Source organism: Scomber scombrus, chromosome 16 (genome assembly GCF_963691925.1).
Source record: "Scomber scombrus chromosome 16, fScoSco1.1, whole genome shotgun sequence".
NCBI classification, from domain to species: Eukaryota; Metazoa; Chordata; class Actinopteri; order Scombriformes; family Scombridae; genus Scomber; species Scomber scombrus.
The window spans coordinates 18,352,758-18,369,912 of NC_084985.1; the positions used below are offsets into that span (position 1 = coordinate 18,352,758).

General features: G+C 41.7%; 2 protein-coding genes across 3 annotated transcripts; one reads left to right on the forward strand and one right to left on the reverse strand.

Moving 5' to 3' along the window:
- Window positions 1-5: 5 nt before the first annotated feature.
- gpnmb (glycoprotein (transmembrane) nmb) lies at window positions 6-6,751 on the reverse strand. Of its 2 annotated transcripts, none has more exons than XM_062435883.1 (12): window positions 6,513-6,751; window positions 4,892-5,056; window positions 4,675-4,815; window positions 4,343-4,516; window positions 4,079-4,240; window positions 3,636-3,959; window positions 2,668-2,727; window positions 2,292-2,504; window positions 1,729-1,834; window positions 1,374-1,594; window positions 1,120-1,210; window positions 6-750 (listed from the first exon to the last, which is right to left on the reverse strand). In XM_062435883.1, exons 1-12 carry the CDS (start codon window positions 6,580-6,582, stop codon window positions 597-599), a joined length of 1,881 nt encoding a protein of 626 aa, XP_062291867.1. In that variant the 5' UTR covers window positions 6,583-6,751; the 3' UTR covers window positions 6-596. The 2 variants fall into 2 exon arrangements, with proteins under 2 accessions (XP_062291867.1, XP_062291866.1); XM_062435882.1 differs by having other exon boundaries at window positions 4,654-4,815.
- Window positions 6,752-11,667: 4,916 nt separating this feature from the next.
- Window positions 11,668-16,211, forward strand: LOC133996805 (polypeptide N-acetylgalactosaminyltransferase 15-like). Its single transcript, XM_062436390.1, has 10 exons — window positions 11,668-12,191; window positions 12,327-12,493; window positions 12,584-12,788; window positions 13,731-13,898; window positions 14,197-14,314; window positions 14,858-15,049; window positions 15,147-15,278; window positions 15,373-15,474; window positions 15,564-15,707; window positions 15,788-16,211. The coding sequence occupies exons 1-10, from the start codon at window positions 11,668-11,670 to the stop codon at window positions 15,986-15,988; spliced, it is 1,953 nt and encodes a 650-aa protein (XP_062292374.1). The 3' UTR covers window positions 15,989-16,211.
- The last annotated feature ends 944 nt before the right edge of the window (window positions 16,212-17,155 follow it).

The window sequence follows — 17,155 nt, forward strand, 5'->3', positions numbered from 1 at the left end:
TTAGTTCACAGCCTTTATTAGGGGCCTCATGCCAAGTTCCCAGTGAATTCCTTTAACTAAAGAAGAGACCACTGATACTAGTAGCATCAGTTGAAACATATTTTATAAAACAGAAAATCTCAAGGATATAATTAATTATGGATTATTGTTACAGGATAATTCACAAAATTGTAAAGCAGTTCTTGGCACACATCTATTCTGTATGAAAAAGCCTCCAAAACAGTCACTTGAACCTAATTAATCTCCCGGCAACCTCTTCATTCACAGATGAGTTAGATCAAGGAGATCAAAAAGTGCAGTGCCTCATTCAGACATTTAACAACTTCTTGAGTAAATCATCTCACTCGTCATATACTGCTGTAGCATTATCCATTTGCTGGAGCCAACACTCTTAAACAAGTAAATTACAACACAAGACATTAGTATTATTTCCTAATATTTTCATACACAGATTAATGTATTTCTGTTATTTTGATTCTTTAAGGATTCAGCATTTGCTTAGATTTGCATGATTTATCTTGCATAGGCTTCAGTATTTTTTGCCATTAAAGGTAGAAAAGAGAAACTTCAGTTTGGCTTTAGGTGCCACAGAAAGCCTACAGGGGGCGTCTCTCAGTAAGAAGGTGATGACTCTCCTCACTGGAAGGGAACAGTGTCTCCCTCAGGCGCATCATGCGACCTCCGACTCCAGCGTGGACACAGGCATCTTCCACTAGTGACCTACGTATGGGCCGGTACACCTTATAGCGCCTAGGAGAGAAGGAAAAGTAAGACGAGAGATAGGATGAAGAATTTGTGAGGAAAATGAGCCAGGTGGAGTCAAAATGATGAAAAATGTGTAAAGGAAGGGTTGAAAAAGAATAAAACAAGCAGATGAGTAATGGGAAGGATGATAATCATTGAATGGGTGAGAGCATTATCTCTAGCAAACCTGTATGTCATTGGTATTAATAATGCTTGCACCTTTTTGTGAGTGTGTTCTCCTTCCGTATGGGATTATAAAACTCAAGAGTACTCAGCTATATAGGATCATTATGTATACATGTATTAAAATGTACTCTAAACCTTAAACCTTACAAAAACATCTAAATTTCACATCTAAAGCTGGAGACTGCTTACTTGTAGACCAGGTAGGCAATGAATGCAAAGACGGCCACCAGCACAGCACTCGCAGAGAGGACCACCTCTGCAGTGTAAGGAGTCTTGGACACTACAGAGAATAGCAATAAGAGGGACAGAGTTCATCAACTTTCAACAAAGCTGATATATTTTAAAAAAGTGTTTTTATAATGAGAGCACATTATAAAAAAGTATTTACTTTGAACGTGGAGAATTTGAGAACAAACAGCTGTGTATAGGCTTGTGTAACTGACCAGGTGTATCTTGGGACTTGTTGATGGTGATGGTGGTGCTGGCCAGGGCCAAGCTGCTGGCGTCCTCCAGAGTGATGTTGACACAGTATATACCCGGTTCCCGAAATGTTCGCCTGAGACGCACCTCACACTCTGACGATGGTGGCACATCATCGCACATGATGTTGTGTACTTTAGTACAGCTGGGGTCTGACACAATGGTGCAGGCTGAAGTGGGGATGCTGAAGATGAATGATGAATTAAATTATCTGCTTTACAAGTAAGTCATTGACATCTTAAAACGTTCTTTTTGGAGAAAAAAAAAACACTTTTTGACATATTTCTGAAATAAATGATAAAATAATGATATACTCACTTGCCCATACATTTCACCAGGAAGTTGATGTCAGTGTTGGTCACTCTGGCAGCCGACACGTCCACAATGCGGCTGTTTGCCTGGCTGCTGACTGGGTGCTTGGGCTCTGTGGAGAACAGATTAAAACAGTTGGTTTGTGATGTGAGATCATCTTTTCATAACATTAAAATGATGAAGCAAGCCCACAAAGACAGGATTGTGTGAGGAAAAATTTACCAAAAAAATGAAGGATCAGCATTATTGAAATTAAATTATATCCTGCAATAATTCACATAAAAATGCATGCAAGAAATTGAATTTTGCAAACATCTCTGTATAATTCAACTTCAGACACAAAGGATTGTCTTTTAATTATATTTAGTTATAGACAATATTGTTTATTTTGAGTTCCTTTATGACACAACCCTGCTAAATAAAATGATGAGGCAATTCAGTAGGCCATACGAAATGTTATGTTTAACTTTGTGCTAATTGGGAAACGTATCATAACATTTGAAAATTGATAGAACAAAATTAAATTCACTGATGACACAGTGAAAAGAAAAGTGCGTCCTGCCACCTACCAATTATGCTGATGTTACCCATGAAACTCCCATAGGCGTAGCGAAAACACCCATTGCTGTTGACCGGGCGCCTGCTGCGGAGCCAGGCCAGGGCGGTGGTGGGGTTGGACTCAGGGGTAAGACTGGCAACAATAGGGGGGAGGGACTCTGTGGTGGGCAGCCCTGTTGTCGTGGAAATGGGGGTGTAGGAGGCACGGGTGGTGCTGGATGGCACTGGGACATGAAAGAATTGTCAAGATGTGAACTGACTGAACAAGCATGTGTGTGCATGGATACATGCAGGTAACTTAAAGTCAATTTATAGATTCTTAGATTAAAAATTAATGAGCTTGTGTTCAGATACACGCAGCAAACACAAACAGCTGTGACAACTCACCCTGTGTGGTCTCCCTCTTGATAGTAACAGCATGAGTAGCAGGTGGAGGTGTGGGAGCCTCTGGAGGAAGAGATATGAGAAAACAGATAGGATCAACAAACACCTGTGCATTGTTATGTAATTCTTCAAATTCTGCTTGGGGAAAGTCACTTTTTTTGTTGCATTTTTGCTGTTTTGTAAGATCATCAATCCATTGTTCGGCAGGGTGGATGTTTGCCGACAGAAAGGTCACATCTTACCAATTAGTGGTAATGGTATCTTTGTCCAGGTTTTGAAAATATAAATCTCTGCCATTTTTGATGAATCTCAACAAAAATTATTTTCAGAAACATGATCAACCTTCAGAAATTAATATTTTTACACTTTTAATATTAAATTTGAGCAAATAATGTAAGTATATAGTAGGGTGAACTGAGACTTGAAGGACAACATATTTCATTATTAGACTACCTTGTTGTTGTCCATGTCTTTAAATCTGACTCATGATTAAAGGGCCTATCCAATGTAACAGGGGCTTAGACTAGTTTGAACAGATCTAATGTTTTTTTGTGCAATATCAAGGAATTGTTCCAAATTTTGGATAATATGCTTATTCACTCTTGCTGAGAGCTAGATGAGAAGATCAATACCACTGTTGTGTTGTGACTGTAAATATTTGGACAGAGCCTTTACACTAAGCTAAGCTAACTATCTCCTGCTTGTAACCTCATATTTAACATACAGATGTTAGAGTGTTCATTTGACTCTCTATGAGCATATTTCCCCAAATGTCAAAACATTCCTTTAACTTTAAAGCCACTACTGTAGAATTAGAATATGCCTGACATTGGCGCCCCCCAGTGGACATTGAGATAGACATGGTGAAAGCAAGATTATGCCATAAGGAGTGAGGGACATACAGTAGCTCACAAAAATGCTTTTCTCTTTGAATGTACATGTCTAAATATGTAAATGTTTCAGTCTGTTACTTGTAGGAGGTTTTGGTGTTGTACTCCTTGGAGTTGGGGTGGCAACAGCAGGTGGACATTCAATAGGAAATGCAGCCTCCACCACCAGCTTCACACTGATTTTCCCCAGCGTGCTGTAGGTGTGTGTGGTAACATCACGGTGTGTTACCAGCTGGTTGCCATCTCTAAAGTCCCAGATGTAGTCAATGGCAGCAGCGGTTTTGAGGTAGCCGCTGGGGTCGTGGAGCTTGACATTAAAGACTACATCTTCACCACGGAAGAAAACATTCGCTGACTGGTTGACCGCAGCCTTCTGGGAGATGTTGACCGCCACTGGGATCTTATCTAAAGAGAGTGTGTGTAAGGGAGTGATAAATAATTAATTCGGTTTCTACTTGTGCAGAGACCTGTCTACTTGCTGAAACATGAAGACATTTATTTGACAACATGAGGTTTGTCTCCACCTGTGACGTAGAAAACGCTGTTGTCAGTGGTAAGGGGGCTGTACTTCCTGCGCTCACGTTTCCTGTAGACCATGACCTCCATGACTTCTGCCCCCATAGGGAAGGTTGTGGTGTTGAGGGTCAAGCTGGAAGAGGAACCATCACATGTCTCAAAGTATTGGCCTGGAACACATTCAAAGTCAAAGTCAAAAGGAGAAAGAAGTCAGTTTGAGATGGATTTGGTCTTTGTGCATGTGTGCATAGTTGTAAACTTGTGCGTCTCACCCATTGTGTGCCATACGTAGACATAATTCTTGCGTCTCCAGTCATTGCTTTGAGGGAAAGGCTTTCCATCAGGGAATACGTTGCATTTTATCTTGTCTGTACACTTTCCAAAGCCGTAGTCATCCAACCAGGAAGTCCAGTTATACACATAGCCGGAGCGCACTTGACCATTAGCTGCTCACAGGAGAAGAAAAGAAAGAAAAAGCATGTGTTATTTTAAGTCTATTGGTTTGATGGCATCATGGTATTCTGTGGTGGAGTGTGATGTCATGTGTTAAGGGACATGGCCTGGTCTGGCTTTCTGGCAGCACCTGAGGCCTCCAGCTCCATACCATCGGCACAGTGCTCATCCCAGACCAGGTCCCCGTTGGCATCCTCCTTCTGGCACGGAGGATGCTCCAGCTTTGCAGTGAAGGAGATGGAAGAGCCATTGAGAGCCGGGCTGTCGCTGGTCAGACGAACTTTGGGTTTACCTGCAAGGAGAAGTGGACATCAAGGTTAACAACTCAGCATGTAATAGTAAGCAGTCAGAAGAACTTCTTAACTCACCTTTTCCGTGCATGAGTTCCTTTGGCTTTGGGGTAAGTGGTGGGTAGAGGTAATCGTCCCAAGGGTTGGTGTCAGGATCCCAGCCAGGGATGGGTGGAATTGGTGGGATTGGAAATGGAAACTTTCCTGCTACTGCGTGCTTGTGGGGAAACATGTCAGCGTATGCTGGAAAGAGAAAGCAGAACAGCTATATGAAAACATTTAGTTTAGTTAGTTATTGGTGTGCATTTGAAGGCCATTTAATTGTTTATTTCATTTGATTTGGCAAAAAATCGACAAGAATTCCATCTTGCTACATTTTAAAAGGTGATTATTTTCCTCCATAGGTCCCTTTGTCACACTGTCTATAAACATGGTGCCACAGCTGATTTCATACCTTATTTATTATAAAGTTCAATTCATTATAAGGTTATCATGGCCAGATTATGACAGTGTGAAAAATTATAGAATTATAGAAATCTAGCATGAATCCAATCTAAAATAATAATAATAATAATAATAATAATAATAATAATAATAATAATAATAATAATAATAATGATCTGAATGTGTGTTCACCTCAAAGGTGAATCAATTTTTATTCGTTTTTTTAATTGAAATATTAGTATTAGTCTTTTAATTGAATTAAGTAAGTAAAAGGAGGGCTATGGTCCGGCACACAATATAATTAAAATTGGGCATGACGCAAAAGAAACGGAAAAACCCCCACAAAATTTGCATATCTGTTCTGTCACGATAAACTCGCACAGATGAAATCTGGCCCTATACTCACTGATTATTATCTTAAATATAAATGTATCTTATCGTGCTAAAATGTCTTTAGTCGATCAGTAAACTTGTTCTGTATAAGTCCATGCCTTTAATCTTGACTTCAGCCTGAGTGACATATCTTAATTGCCAAGTATGGATGGCAGACGAAAACAACAAATTCCATCTCTGTAATTTGATTAAAGGAAAAATAATCCAGATCTCAGTGAAGGCAGACATGTGTGCAGACGATCAGCTGATGGCATGGCAAACATAGACTTTTTAAAATAATGTGCAGTCTATTTGTAATGATTAAAAAAAACTTGTATTGTAATAATGTTTGAAATAAAAGTGTGCGTTTTACATTTTGAGGGTGTTCTTTTCTCCAGTGCTACACTTAGTAAATGAAATAGGTGAAAGTTTAAAGGTTGAGGTGTGTACTCCTTTTATGGATATAACATACTTTACTTTGCAAAGATACTTTTAAATTGTTCTAACTGAATGTCTGTTATTCACTCACAGTCTGACTTGAGAGCGTCAGCCCGTGTGCCCTGGATGACGCTCTCCTTAATTAAACTCATGGGACTCTGACTGCAGACAGCTGACTACTGGACATTTATAACCTGTGCACAAAATATCGAATACCCAAAGTGTATTTCATACTTAATGACACGATATGTGTCAGTCAGAACAGTTAAGTTTACAGCAGCTCTGTGATATCAGTGTGAATCTTTAAATTGAAGCAAGGACATTTACACGATGTTTTTGCAGTTCATATTTCCATATCAGACCTCTCTAAACTTACTGTTCAAAATACTGTATAACTTTGACTTCAATTAGCCTGACTACTAAAGTTTAAAGCAGCAACACTTACTTTTGCGTCCATCCGCTTGATACAAAAAGCAAGCACAAGCCAGAAGAAAAATATATTTAAAGGCTCCCATTTCCACAACTGAGTAGGAAAATTTATTAAAATATGTTTTAAAAACGCAGCCTGTCCTCCACCCGAAACTATCTCCGCACCGACAGATGTTGTCCGACACTCTGCTCGTCCAGCTCTGCCAGTTCTTCCCCCTGCCTGTCCTGATGTTCGATAATTTAATCTGGGGCCGCTGAGCACACAAACATGTGATGTGTTCTAACAAGACGCATCTCATCCCTTATTAGTGTCCTGGATGCAGGAAACTCACGAGAGAAATGGTATATGCGCGTGCCCCCCCACCCCTCGTGTTTTTACTTCCCCAACCCTGTTTGTCAAGAAATTATAAAGGCTTTTTATTCTAAGGAGGGTCTATAAACTGTGTGTAACGTCTTTATTTGTATATTGTTTTGGTATCAGCCGCTTTTAAAAATGTGATAAACTTGTACAAAATATTTTATAAACTGTTAGTTGTTGCTGCAATGCGATATGCGACGGCAACTTTCTTTTTTTTTTTGCTAATTCAGGCCCTCATCTTAGTTATCAGTTTTAGTAAGATTCTGAAACTTGATTTACTATAAACTGCTCCGGTTTTTATTATTTATCCAAACGAAGAGCATTTTATTAAAGGCATTTGTAACTTCTTGTCGTGATTCCCATAAAATTCGACACAGATTGATCAGTATCTCTTTTCCTGAACAAGTCGAATCATATTACATTTGATATAATTATAAAACTCTATTATAAAGTTATCTTTTGATTGTGCGGGTTTTCGTTAAATTTAAGACAGGACGCTTGATAACCTCAAATGTCCTAACCGCAGCTAACCACATGACAGTCAGTTTTCAAATAGTAATACAATTATAATAATAAGAATCGTTCAGGTTGATGAATTTGAGCTGTGTCATGATGAGACGCACTCACGTTGCGACACAGCTGCGTTCGCAAAAGCAGAAGGAAAGCGTCTGATATACAGCACCGCGGCACGACAGCATCCAGCATGTGATTAACTTCATTATTTTTTTAACGGGCCTTTACCCTGTCACAAGGATAGTTTGGAAACAGCGACAACAAGGACTCCCAAACTGCAAACACGACATCTCACTCGAATTGAAATGTCTGTTTAAAAGTCAAGTTAAATTTGCTTTCATCATTCTTGTAACAGTAAACTCTCTTCTTCACTGTATGGAAATCCTTTACTCTATAACATAAAACGTTGAAAACACCTAAACTGGATTATGGATGATAATTTTTCATGCGCAGAATTCAGATAAAATGTATCAATTATCTTCAGTTGATTTTTTGCATTAAATCCAGAGAAAACACAACGAGAGAAGAATCTGTCAACTTTGAAACCGCAACAGTTTAATATTTAGAGCCGTATATATTCAAATGCAGTGGCTGATTGGTCAAATTATGTCAGGAATTAAACCAACATAAACTACCTAACGTACATCCAGTATATTATCATTAGCCCAGAAATTGATAATGTTTTCTTGCCATACGGGGATGATGATTTGGTATGTCTATGGGGCTACAGTGCATGATTACGTAATGATAATCCAATTAAATTATTTCTAAAAGTCACACCATCACTCTGTAATCGGCTGTTTGTGCATTGAAATCAGTTACTAAAGATCTGTAATGATACTATGCAGCCTAATCGACGTTATTGTTGGTATTTCAATGTGTTCCATCAAGTACAGATACAACACAAAAATGATTAATGACATCATATGTTCACATTTAGCCCACTAACCACATAGCCTGCTGGAAATGAGTGAATGAAACGAAACAAAAAGTTAGATGTTTTTCATTCATACCACCTTAATAACACCTGAACATCCGGTGATGCAATTCCTCAAGAAATTCAGCAGGTTGATATTGACTTTTTTTGTGTGTGTCAAAATCCTGAAATTTAGAAAAAATAAATTTAATGAACAGCAATACGGCTCATTTTCCAATAGAGGGCAGCACCACTCCGCAGCAGCTCATTAAAACAAATGAAAGTCTCTCTCTCTCTCTCTCTCTCTCTCTCTCTCTCTCTCTCTCTCTCTCTCTCTCTCTCTCTCTCTCTCTCTCTCTCTCTCTCTCTCTCTCTCTCTCTGATAATAGATAGATAGATAGATAGATAGATAGATAGATAGATAGATAGATAGATAGATAGATAGATAGATAGATAGATAGATAGATAGATAGATAGATAGATAGATAGATAGATAGATAGACAGATAGATAGATAAATAAATATTCTGGCATGGTTTGGGTCCACACTTAGAGGGAAGACTCACTATAGTGAGTCTTCACAACTTTGTATTGATTTGTATACAAACCAATACAAAGTTGTTCTGAGTGGTCACCTTTATCCTATGATGAAACATTTCTATCCTGATAGGAGTGGTATCCTCCAGGACAACAATGGCCCCATCCACAGGTCACTGAATGTTTTGATTATGAAGATGATGTGACTCATACGCTATGGCCTTCACAGTCACCAGATGTCAACCTAATTAAACACCTATGGGATATATTGAAACAATGTGTTAGACAGGCTCTCTCCACCACCACCATCAAAACACCGAATGAGCAAATGTCTTTTGGAAGATGGTGTTCATCCCTCCAGTAGAGTTCAGAGACTGTCCTGATGGCACATGGTGGCCCAGCACCTTACTGAGACAATGTTGTATGTGCGTGTGTGTGCGTGTGTGTGTGTTGCTCTCTTTTTGTCTCTTTTTCAGGACAGAAGACTTCACTGGTTGTAAAACAGAAATTTGAATGAACAGCCCAGAAATGCATCATGCAGCCAATTGTCTTTCATCCCCTTCTCTCTCTCTCTCTCTCTCTCTCTCTCTCTCTCTCTCTCTCTCTCTCTCTCTCTCTCTCTCTCTCTCTCTCTCTCTCTCTCTCTCTCTCTCTCTCTCTCTCTCTGTGGTTGTGTGCATGTGTGCATGTTTGTGTGTGTGTGTGTGTGTGTGTGTGTGTGTGTGTGTGTGTGTGTGTGTGTGTGTGGGGGGGGGGGGTTGTGTATTTGTTTGTGTGGTGTGTGAGGGGAGGAGGATGCATGCGAGAAGGCCTACTTGTCGTGCTTTCTCATTTACAGCTCTGGCTTATCGTCAGATGGAGGAATGCAGGCACATTCCTGAGGATGTGTGTGTGGGACTGGACCTCCTCTCTCACTATGTGTGTGTGTGTGTGCATATGTGTATCTGTGCTCTTTCTGTGTTTATGTGTGTTTCTGAAAATGTGCTTGCAGTGGAAACTTCAGTTCAGTGTGTGTGTGTGTGTGTTTTGGCCGCAGGATGGAACATATGGGAGTGTTCACTGTGCAGCACTGGAAATACATGAAGACCTTCTTTTCTTTTCAATTTCGTGCCTTATAAACATTATTCCCACAAGAACACAGGAGTCAGGAGCCGGCCGTTTCTCTCTCTTTCCCTCTTACAGGTCTTTCATGCCTCTCTTTCATGTCCACCTTCTTTGTAACACCCTGGCCTTCTTGCTCTCTTTCTCGCCCTCTTTTGCTCTTTCAACTTCTCAATCCTCTCCCTCCAGGTGTCCCCCTCCCTCCTCTGTATACTGTAATCATAATCATCGGAAGCCATTCTGCCCTGTCATCCTGAGCACAAGGGAGGGTGAGTGTATTTGTGGATAATGGAAAGAAGGCAGGAGGCTGCTAATCCCACCAGCTCACTCAGGACAGCTAATCACAGAGGCAAGGGCCGCCAGACAGTCACCACCACCACCACCAGGACAGGGAACTGGTCTCTGACTGCAGCCAAACTGGCTTCAAAGTTCCACAGGTTGTACTGCCAAGTTACATGCAGTGGCCTTTCACAGCTCAAGTCAACCACAATACAGAGCGTGTGAAGTGAGTTGACGCAGAAAGGTCTTCATTTAGTGATGTGGTGAAGAAAACTTGGGCAATCTGACCTCCTGTTAAGGTATTCTGAGGTCACTTGGAAAATGTGTTAGGAAATAATTAGGTTAAATTTGACTTTTTCCACCGAGATACTCAACACATGACTTATGAACACTTTCCCTTATAAACAGTTTTTTCCATCCATAATCTCATTTGGTGCCAAATTCATTTCGATACAATAGAAAACAACTTTCTGACCAAATTTTTCCACTCAAACTGTGGATGGATCGAGGTCTTTGTCTTCATTCACATGAAAACTGCAGCACCGGCTGCCAAGATGTCCCTGGCGAACCGGGGAGATCGAAGCTTCGAGCCGCCCCTCTTCCCGGCACCGACAGACGGTCATGGGACTGAGAGGCCCACCGCCAGCTGGCCGGAGAGAGCGTCTTTTGATGTGTGACGCACCGGGGAGACGCCTGCACCAAACCGACTCTCACGCACAGACCGGAGGAAATATAAAAACAGTCTCATTCCACTGCAGTGTGGGCTTATTTATAATTTACTGTTGCTGCTGCTAGTAAACATATTTATTTGGTAAACTGAGCTATTGCCATAACAGAAAATGTTTCATAACAGAACAGAAGTTTTGGGATTCCTGAAGTTACAGTAATATTAGAACGATACCATATGACAGTAAAACTAACTAGTGAGTCCAACAGACATCAACATCAGTGGATGCATGCATCCTAGCAAAGCAATAAGATTAAAAATAACATAAAAACAATAAACTCAAAGGAGTCTGCAGTATGTCCGCAACGGAGAACTGGTTGTCTAAAAGAATATTCTAATCTGAAATATTAAGATTACTTTGACATTCAGCTCCCTCAGCAGGTGTAAATGTAGCAGGTGGATGTATCAGGTGCATCTTCAAGTCGTTATTTGAGGGCTCAGATTTACGCAGGCTTTAGGACCACGGGATGAGCTGGAGCATGAGAGTGAAGTCTGCGCACCTCCACCATTTAGAAGTTGAGGGTTTGTCTTCAACCTGCACTGTCTGTCACTCGTATCCCAGGTCTGATGCCCCATGGATACAGCTCTACTTGTCAGGAGATTATGGACGATTTATTTGTTTTCCTCTTTCTTGGGTAATCTCTGCACACACTCAGTGCAATAATGTTGAGGCAACATGGGGAAAACAAGATAGCACTGGGCTAACTTCTAAGCACCCCTCTCTTCTTCCCTCTCCCCAGCATGAAGCTGTGGGGCAGAGCTAAAGTTTTCCGGAGGAGGATGCTCTGTCTCTGGTTGCTGCTCCTCGGGTTCGCCTTGGTCACGCTGGCACTCTCGGACCTGTTTAACCGGGACAGGGAAAACAGTTATCTGAAACCTGGCCCTCCCCGCCGTCCCCTGCAGCGGGTCCCCAATCCACCGGACTTGGAGGTCGTTGACTACCAGGATGATGCCTTAGAGTTTGTTGTCGACCTCAGCCCGCTCAACTCTCTGCAAGAAGACCAGCTTTTATTCGTGCGGTCGATGCAGGGCACCAAGAGCCTTCCGCAGAGGAAGGGGACTTACAAGGTGCTTCTGCCGGTAACAAATAAGCATACCACTCCGGCGACCCCGACGCACGGTGAAATGGGGAAGGCAGTGCAGCTGCACCTGGAGGGTGTGGAAAGGGATAAGGAGCTGTCTGCAGCGCAGAAGTACGGTTTCAACGAAGTGGGCAGCGAGAGGATTTCACTGCATCGCAGGCTGCCTGAGACGCGCCATCCTAAGTAAGTGCATGGAACATCTTGCCAAAGCTCACAAAATACAAACCAAAGTTTTTGCAATGAAATGAGCCCACTTTGATATTAAAGAGCGTCCAAATTGTTGCCTTGACTGTGTGTAATTGTTTGCCCATCTAACAGGTGTCTGGGGGAGCAGTACAGCGAGTCGCTGCCGTCGGCCAGTGTTGTTATCTGTTTCCATGACGAGGCTTGGTCCACGCTCCTGCGCACAGTGCATAGCGTGCTGGACACTACACCCAAACAGCACCTGCGGGAGGTCCTGCTAGTGGACGACCTGAGCCAACACGGTTCGTTTCTGCGCCTCTCCACATTGATCCATTCATCATCTGACCCGATTTATTTGCTGATCACACTGTCTTGTCTTCGTTACAATTCAGGTCACCTGAAAAGTGTGCTGAGCGAGTATGTGTCACATCTGGATGGGGTGCATTTGATTCGCAGCACAAAGCGCCTGGGAGTTGGAGGATGCCGTAGTCTGGGTGCTGCCAGGGCTGCGGGGGAGGTGCTGGTGTTTATGGACTCCCACTGTGAATGCCAGAAGGGCTGGCTGGAACCGCTGCTGGAGAGAGTGGCCCAGGACAGGTATTCACTCTAATCATGTATGACAGTAATGGACAGCAGTGCAAAAGCCTTGTTATTCAGTTACACACACACTCATTGTAAATTGCTCTGTTGGTTAAATGCCAACAATATAGACAAATGTGTCTTGTGATGGTTTGAAGAATGATTAAGACGTAGATAAACAGTTGGCTGGGGAAAACTCAAACCCTGCAGCATGTGCTAAAACTGTCTGCCTGCTTGTCTCTGTTGCGTTCTTTTTGACAGAAGAACTTGAGAAAAGTGAGAAGATGGAGGTGTTCGGAGTGATCAGTTGTCCTCACCCATTAGGAAGGCAGGGGGTACATGTGCTGCTGTGCCCAAACCTCAGCTCTCATGATTTGGCTCAGGTCTTGTGTCTCAGACTGCATGCAGCGTAGCTCTAATTAGACTAGGTAATTAGGCTGTACTCTCCAGCCTGGAATCTGCAACCACTCAGCTCTCTCAGCCACATGTTTGACCCTTCTCCCATTTCTTGCCCCCCCCCCCATCCACCCTATTAATCTCTTCAGTCCTCTGAACATCATATCACACATGACCTCTTGGTAAAAGTATTTCAAATAACATATGTGGACCAGAACAGGCCCCAGCAGGACAATGCATGTTTACTTGGCTTCTGTGACACAGACTGAAAACACAGACAAACAATAACATGTGCATCATAAACACACACTGATGAGGAACCATTTCCCTCTTAATCCATGTCATCCATTTTCATCCATGTCACTTTAATGCACACAGGCTGTCAATAATTTCATCCAGGTGAGGAACATTTTAAAAAATGGTCACTCTTTCAAATTTACTGACAGGAACACACTTTCCATTCATAACATCACCCTTATTTTGAATCCATACTTGACAGATATCAACAAACATACTCACTTGAATATTAAAACCACAGTTCAGATGAATGTGGTGTCTCTGCAGGACCAGAGTGGTGTCCCCCATCATGGATGTGATAGACTGGCAGACGTTTCAGTACAATGCCACCCAGTGGCCAGTCAAGGGAGTGTTTGACTGGAGACTGGACTTCTACTGGGAGTCAAAATCACAGCTGCAAGAAAAGGACCCTGGCTTTGATATTGAACCTGTGCGGTGAGTTAACAACTTTCACATACCTGAAAGAGATGAGTTTTACTTAATGTAATCCTGAGTGAACCGCAAGAGGATGCATTAATCACATATATACATTTGCATTTTATGCTAATGGTTGCACAATTGACCTTTTACTATGAAAAGTGCAAAAAATGAGAGACATTTATGAACTGGAAACCTGTTAAGTGAGCCTGTAATCCTCTTACGTTTGTACTGTGTCTTTGCTCCTGTGACACCAAGACAAATTCCTGTGTTTTTTTCTTGGCCAGTAAAGTGATGCTGATTATGACTGTGACAGGAGCCCAGCTTTAGGAGTTGGAGTTCTGGCCATCGACAGACATTTCTTCCAGAGTGTGGGAGCCTACGACCCGGGGATGCTGCTGTGGGGGGCAGAGCAAATTGAGCTGTCAATCAGGGTAAGGGGGATATTATTTAGTATAAACCTTCCGACTAAATCCTCCGATTCGCACGCTCACACAGGACAGACAGATGACAGATTGCCTTTGCTTTTCATACTAAGTCGTATAATCGTTTTAAAGCGATACTCTGCTGAATGATTCGGTTGCCTTCTGTCAGGGCCTCAGGAATGTTGAGCTGGGATGCCTTTCGCAAATGGAAATCTCAGGTTGGATCGTGGTCTGGGAATGTCTTTGCCTGTTCACTGCACAAGTATTAGAAGGAAATGTTACATGACCACTTGGTTTCCTATGATGACAATTAAAAGTCATACTGTGGAATTGTAGCCGGTACTGTGGAAGGTTAAACAGTAAAATGGTGCAGTGTGGAGAAATAAAAATCAGTCTGAAACTTGTATAAGATATGATTCATTGACCAACATTCAAAATGCAGTAATTCTTGTTATACTTAACAGAAACAATACTGCTTCTACATCTCTTTCCTGAAGCTTTTTTCCTTTTATTAGGGTTATAAACATGTTTTTATCTTTGATGCTATCCTAGGTGTGGTCATGCGGGGGCTCGATGGAGGTGGTTCCTTGCTCCCGTGTGGCCCACCTAGACCGCCACCACCTACCTTACCGCTTCCCAGATGAGCAGCTTCAGAAAAACAAGATCCGCATTGCAGACACATGGATGGACACATACAGGAAGATTTTCTACAGGAGAGACACACTGGCTCACTTCATCAGGCAGGTATGTGTTGGGGCTGATTTCATCAAGAGATCAACTGCTGAGTATCCTGAATACTGAAAATCTAAACACATAAATGTTTTTTTTTGTTTTTGTGCAGTCTGAGAGCCCTAACATCACAGAGCGTCTGCAACTAAAGAAGAGTCTGGGATGTAGGAACTTCCAGTGGTACCTGACTACAGTGTATCCACAACTTTACATCCCCCAGGACAGGACTGGATTATCAGGAGAGGTAGCGCACCCATGCACAATACAAACACACACACATAACACACCATGGTGGACAAGACAGACTGTGATGTGTGACATTTGGTGCCTGTTTGAAGCTTTACAATGTTGGCACCAGTAGCTGTGCAGACTACCCCAGAGAGCACGGACTGAAGGGTGGGTCCATGAACATAGCACCATGCAGCGGGACGGGGAGCCAGGTAACCATGACAACACTTTATTCAGCAGTGTAACTCAGAAGGAGATGGTTGACACACAGGGACAAAAATGATCTCTGTTGTCGTTGCAGCACTGTGATCTAAATTCTGAGGGTGAAGTGCGATGGGGTCCAATGGGGTCTTTGTGTTTAGACACCAAAGGCGAGCAAGTGATCCTTTCTCCATGCCTCAACCCCCGACCTACAGCCAGCAGACTCCAGTGGAAGTTCATAAAGGCAAGACAGTACACTAAACTGTTTGTATGGTTGTAAAAAGGTGTTTGGCTATATCTATATGTCTGTTTTCTGCCCTTCAGCTGAGCGGCCAGCTTGTTCACCAACAGTCCCAGTTATGTCTGGAGGCTGTAAAGGACAGAGGTCCCCCACACAGCAACAGTGTTCAACCAAAACAAGTCAGCACCCGTTCCAGCGTGGGTGGTCTCTTCATGCGCCCCTGCACCCATCATCCCAGACAGCAGTGGCACTTTGAGCAACTAGTGGCTCCTAAAGGCACCTGAGAGAAAGCACACATGGACTGGTGGATTTTAAAGATGAGAATCTTGGGCACATATTATCATATGTATTATACATAGTGGCATGCATTATGCCTGTAGTAAAATGGTGTAGAAAAATATATCAAAAATAATTTTTTGCTCCACTTTACCACTCAGCGTTTTTGTTCCTGTTTTAAGGATTGCAAAAAACATTGATTGTGTTAAATAATAAAAAAGCAGATTATATAATGGGATTATAAATTGAATATATATTATTGTATTGTCGCCTATTTGTATAGTATGAAGAAATTGTAGTTTTCTTTTACTTCAGTAAATTCCTTTCAATAAGTCATGTGTAAATGTTTTTGAGTAAATTTCTAAAATATTTAAATATTCAGTAAACAGAATCACATTAAAAAGCACTATATCGTTATGATTTGAGTGCTGGGTCGTGGCGGAAATCATTGCAAAATCTTAAATGGCATCTTGACAACAATCATGAACTTTTAACCCTAAACCACAAGTCACTTCATCCTTCCTCTCCCCTTGACTTGAAGAGAAATTTTAACAATAAAAAACAAGGTAATTAAAAACACATTTTACACACAGGATATGGAAAAAATAGGAAATACTTTCTGAATGGTTCCTCATTTATCAATAGACAGTACAGATCAGTTAAAACATACTCAAGTTTGCTATAAAAAAGGGAACTGCTTACAGGTTTACAGTATTAATGAAGTTTGGGGAAGTCCCCTTCCTGTTTCAGCATGACAATGTCTATGCACAGAACTGAGTCTATAAAAACACAGTTTCCCCAGTTTGGTGTGGAAGAACTTGACTGACCTGCACTGACCTCCTGTGGCTGAAGGTGAACAATCCCTGCCGCTGGATAATTCCAGGAGGAGCAGAGGCTGTTATATGTATCTTGTATTGGACTGCTCTGTCATCTTCAACAATTCTGAGTATTCCAAGTTCAAGTCCCTTGACGCACATCTCCTCCTGTTCTGTATCCTACATAACACAAGCATATTTAAAGAATGATAAGTAAAGAGAGTATGATAAGTATTCAATAAGGTTTTCAATTTTTTCATCCCATTCTGTAACAATACAATTTCAAGGGGTCTAAATACTTCCTGAATGCACTGTACATCGGTCCTAAAAACACATGACCAATTTGGTCTTGGAATTTTT

Bases quoted from the DNA above. Each gene is read 5' to 3' on its own strand.
- LOC133996805 (XM_062436390.1), top strand. From the start codon at position 11,668: ATGAAGCTGTGGGGCAGAGCTAAAGTTTTCCGGAGGAGGATGCTCTGT. The intron at 12,192-12,326 runs GTAAGTGCATGG...CCCATCTAACAG, and splicing joins CCTGAGACGCGCCATCCTAA to GTGTCTGGGGGAGCAGTACA. The intron at 15,708-15,787 runs GCAAGACAGTAC...TCTGCCCTTCAG, and splicing joins TCCAGTGGAAGTTCATAAAG to CTGAGCGGCCAGCTTGTTCA.
- gpnmb (XM_062435882.1), bottom strand. From the start codon at position 6,582: ATGGGAGCCTTTAAATATATTTTTCTTCTGGCTTGTGCTTGCTTTTTG. The intron at 4,816-4,891 runs GTGAGTTAAGAA...TTCTCCTTGCAG, and splicing joins GGAACTCATGCACGGAAAAG to GTAAACCCAAAGTTCGTCTG. The intron at 4,517-4,653 runs GTGCTGCCAGAA...TCCTGTGAGCAG, and splicing joins TATGGAGCTGGAGGCCTCAG to CTAATGGTCAAGTGCGCTCC.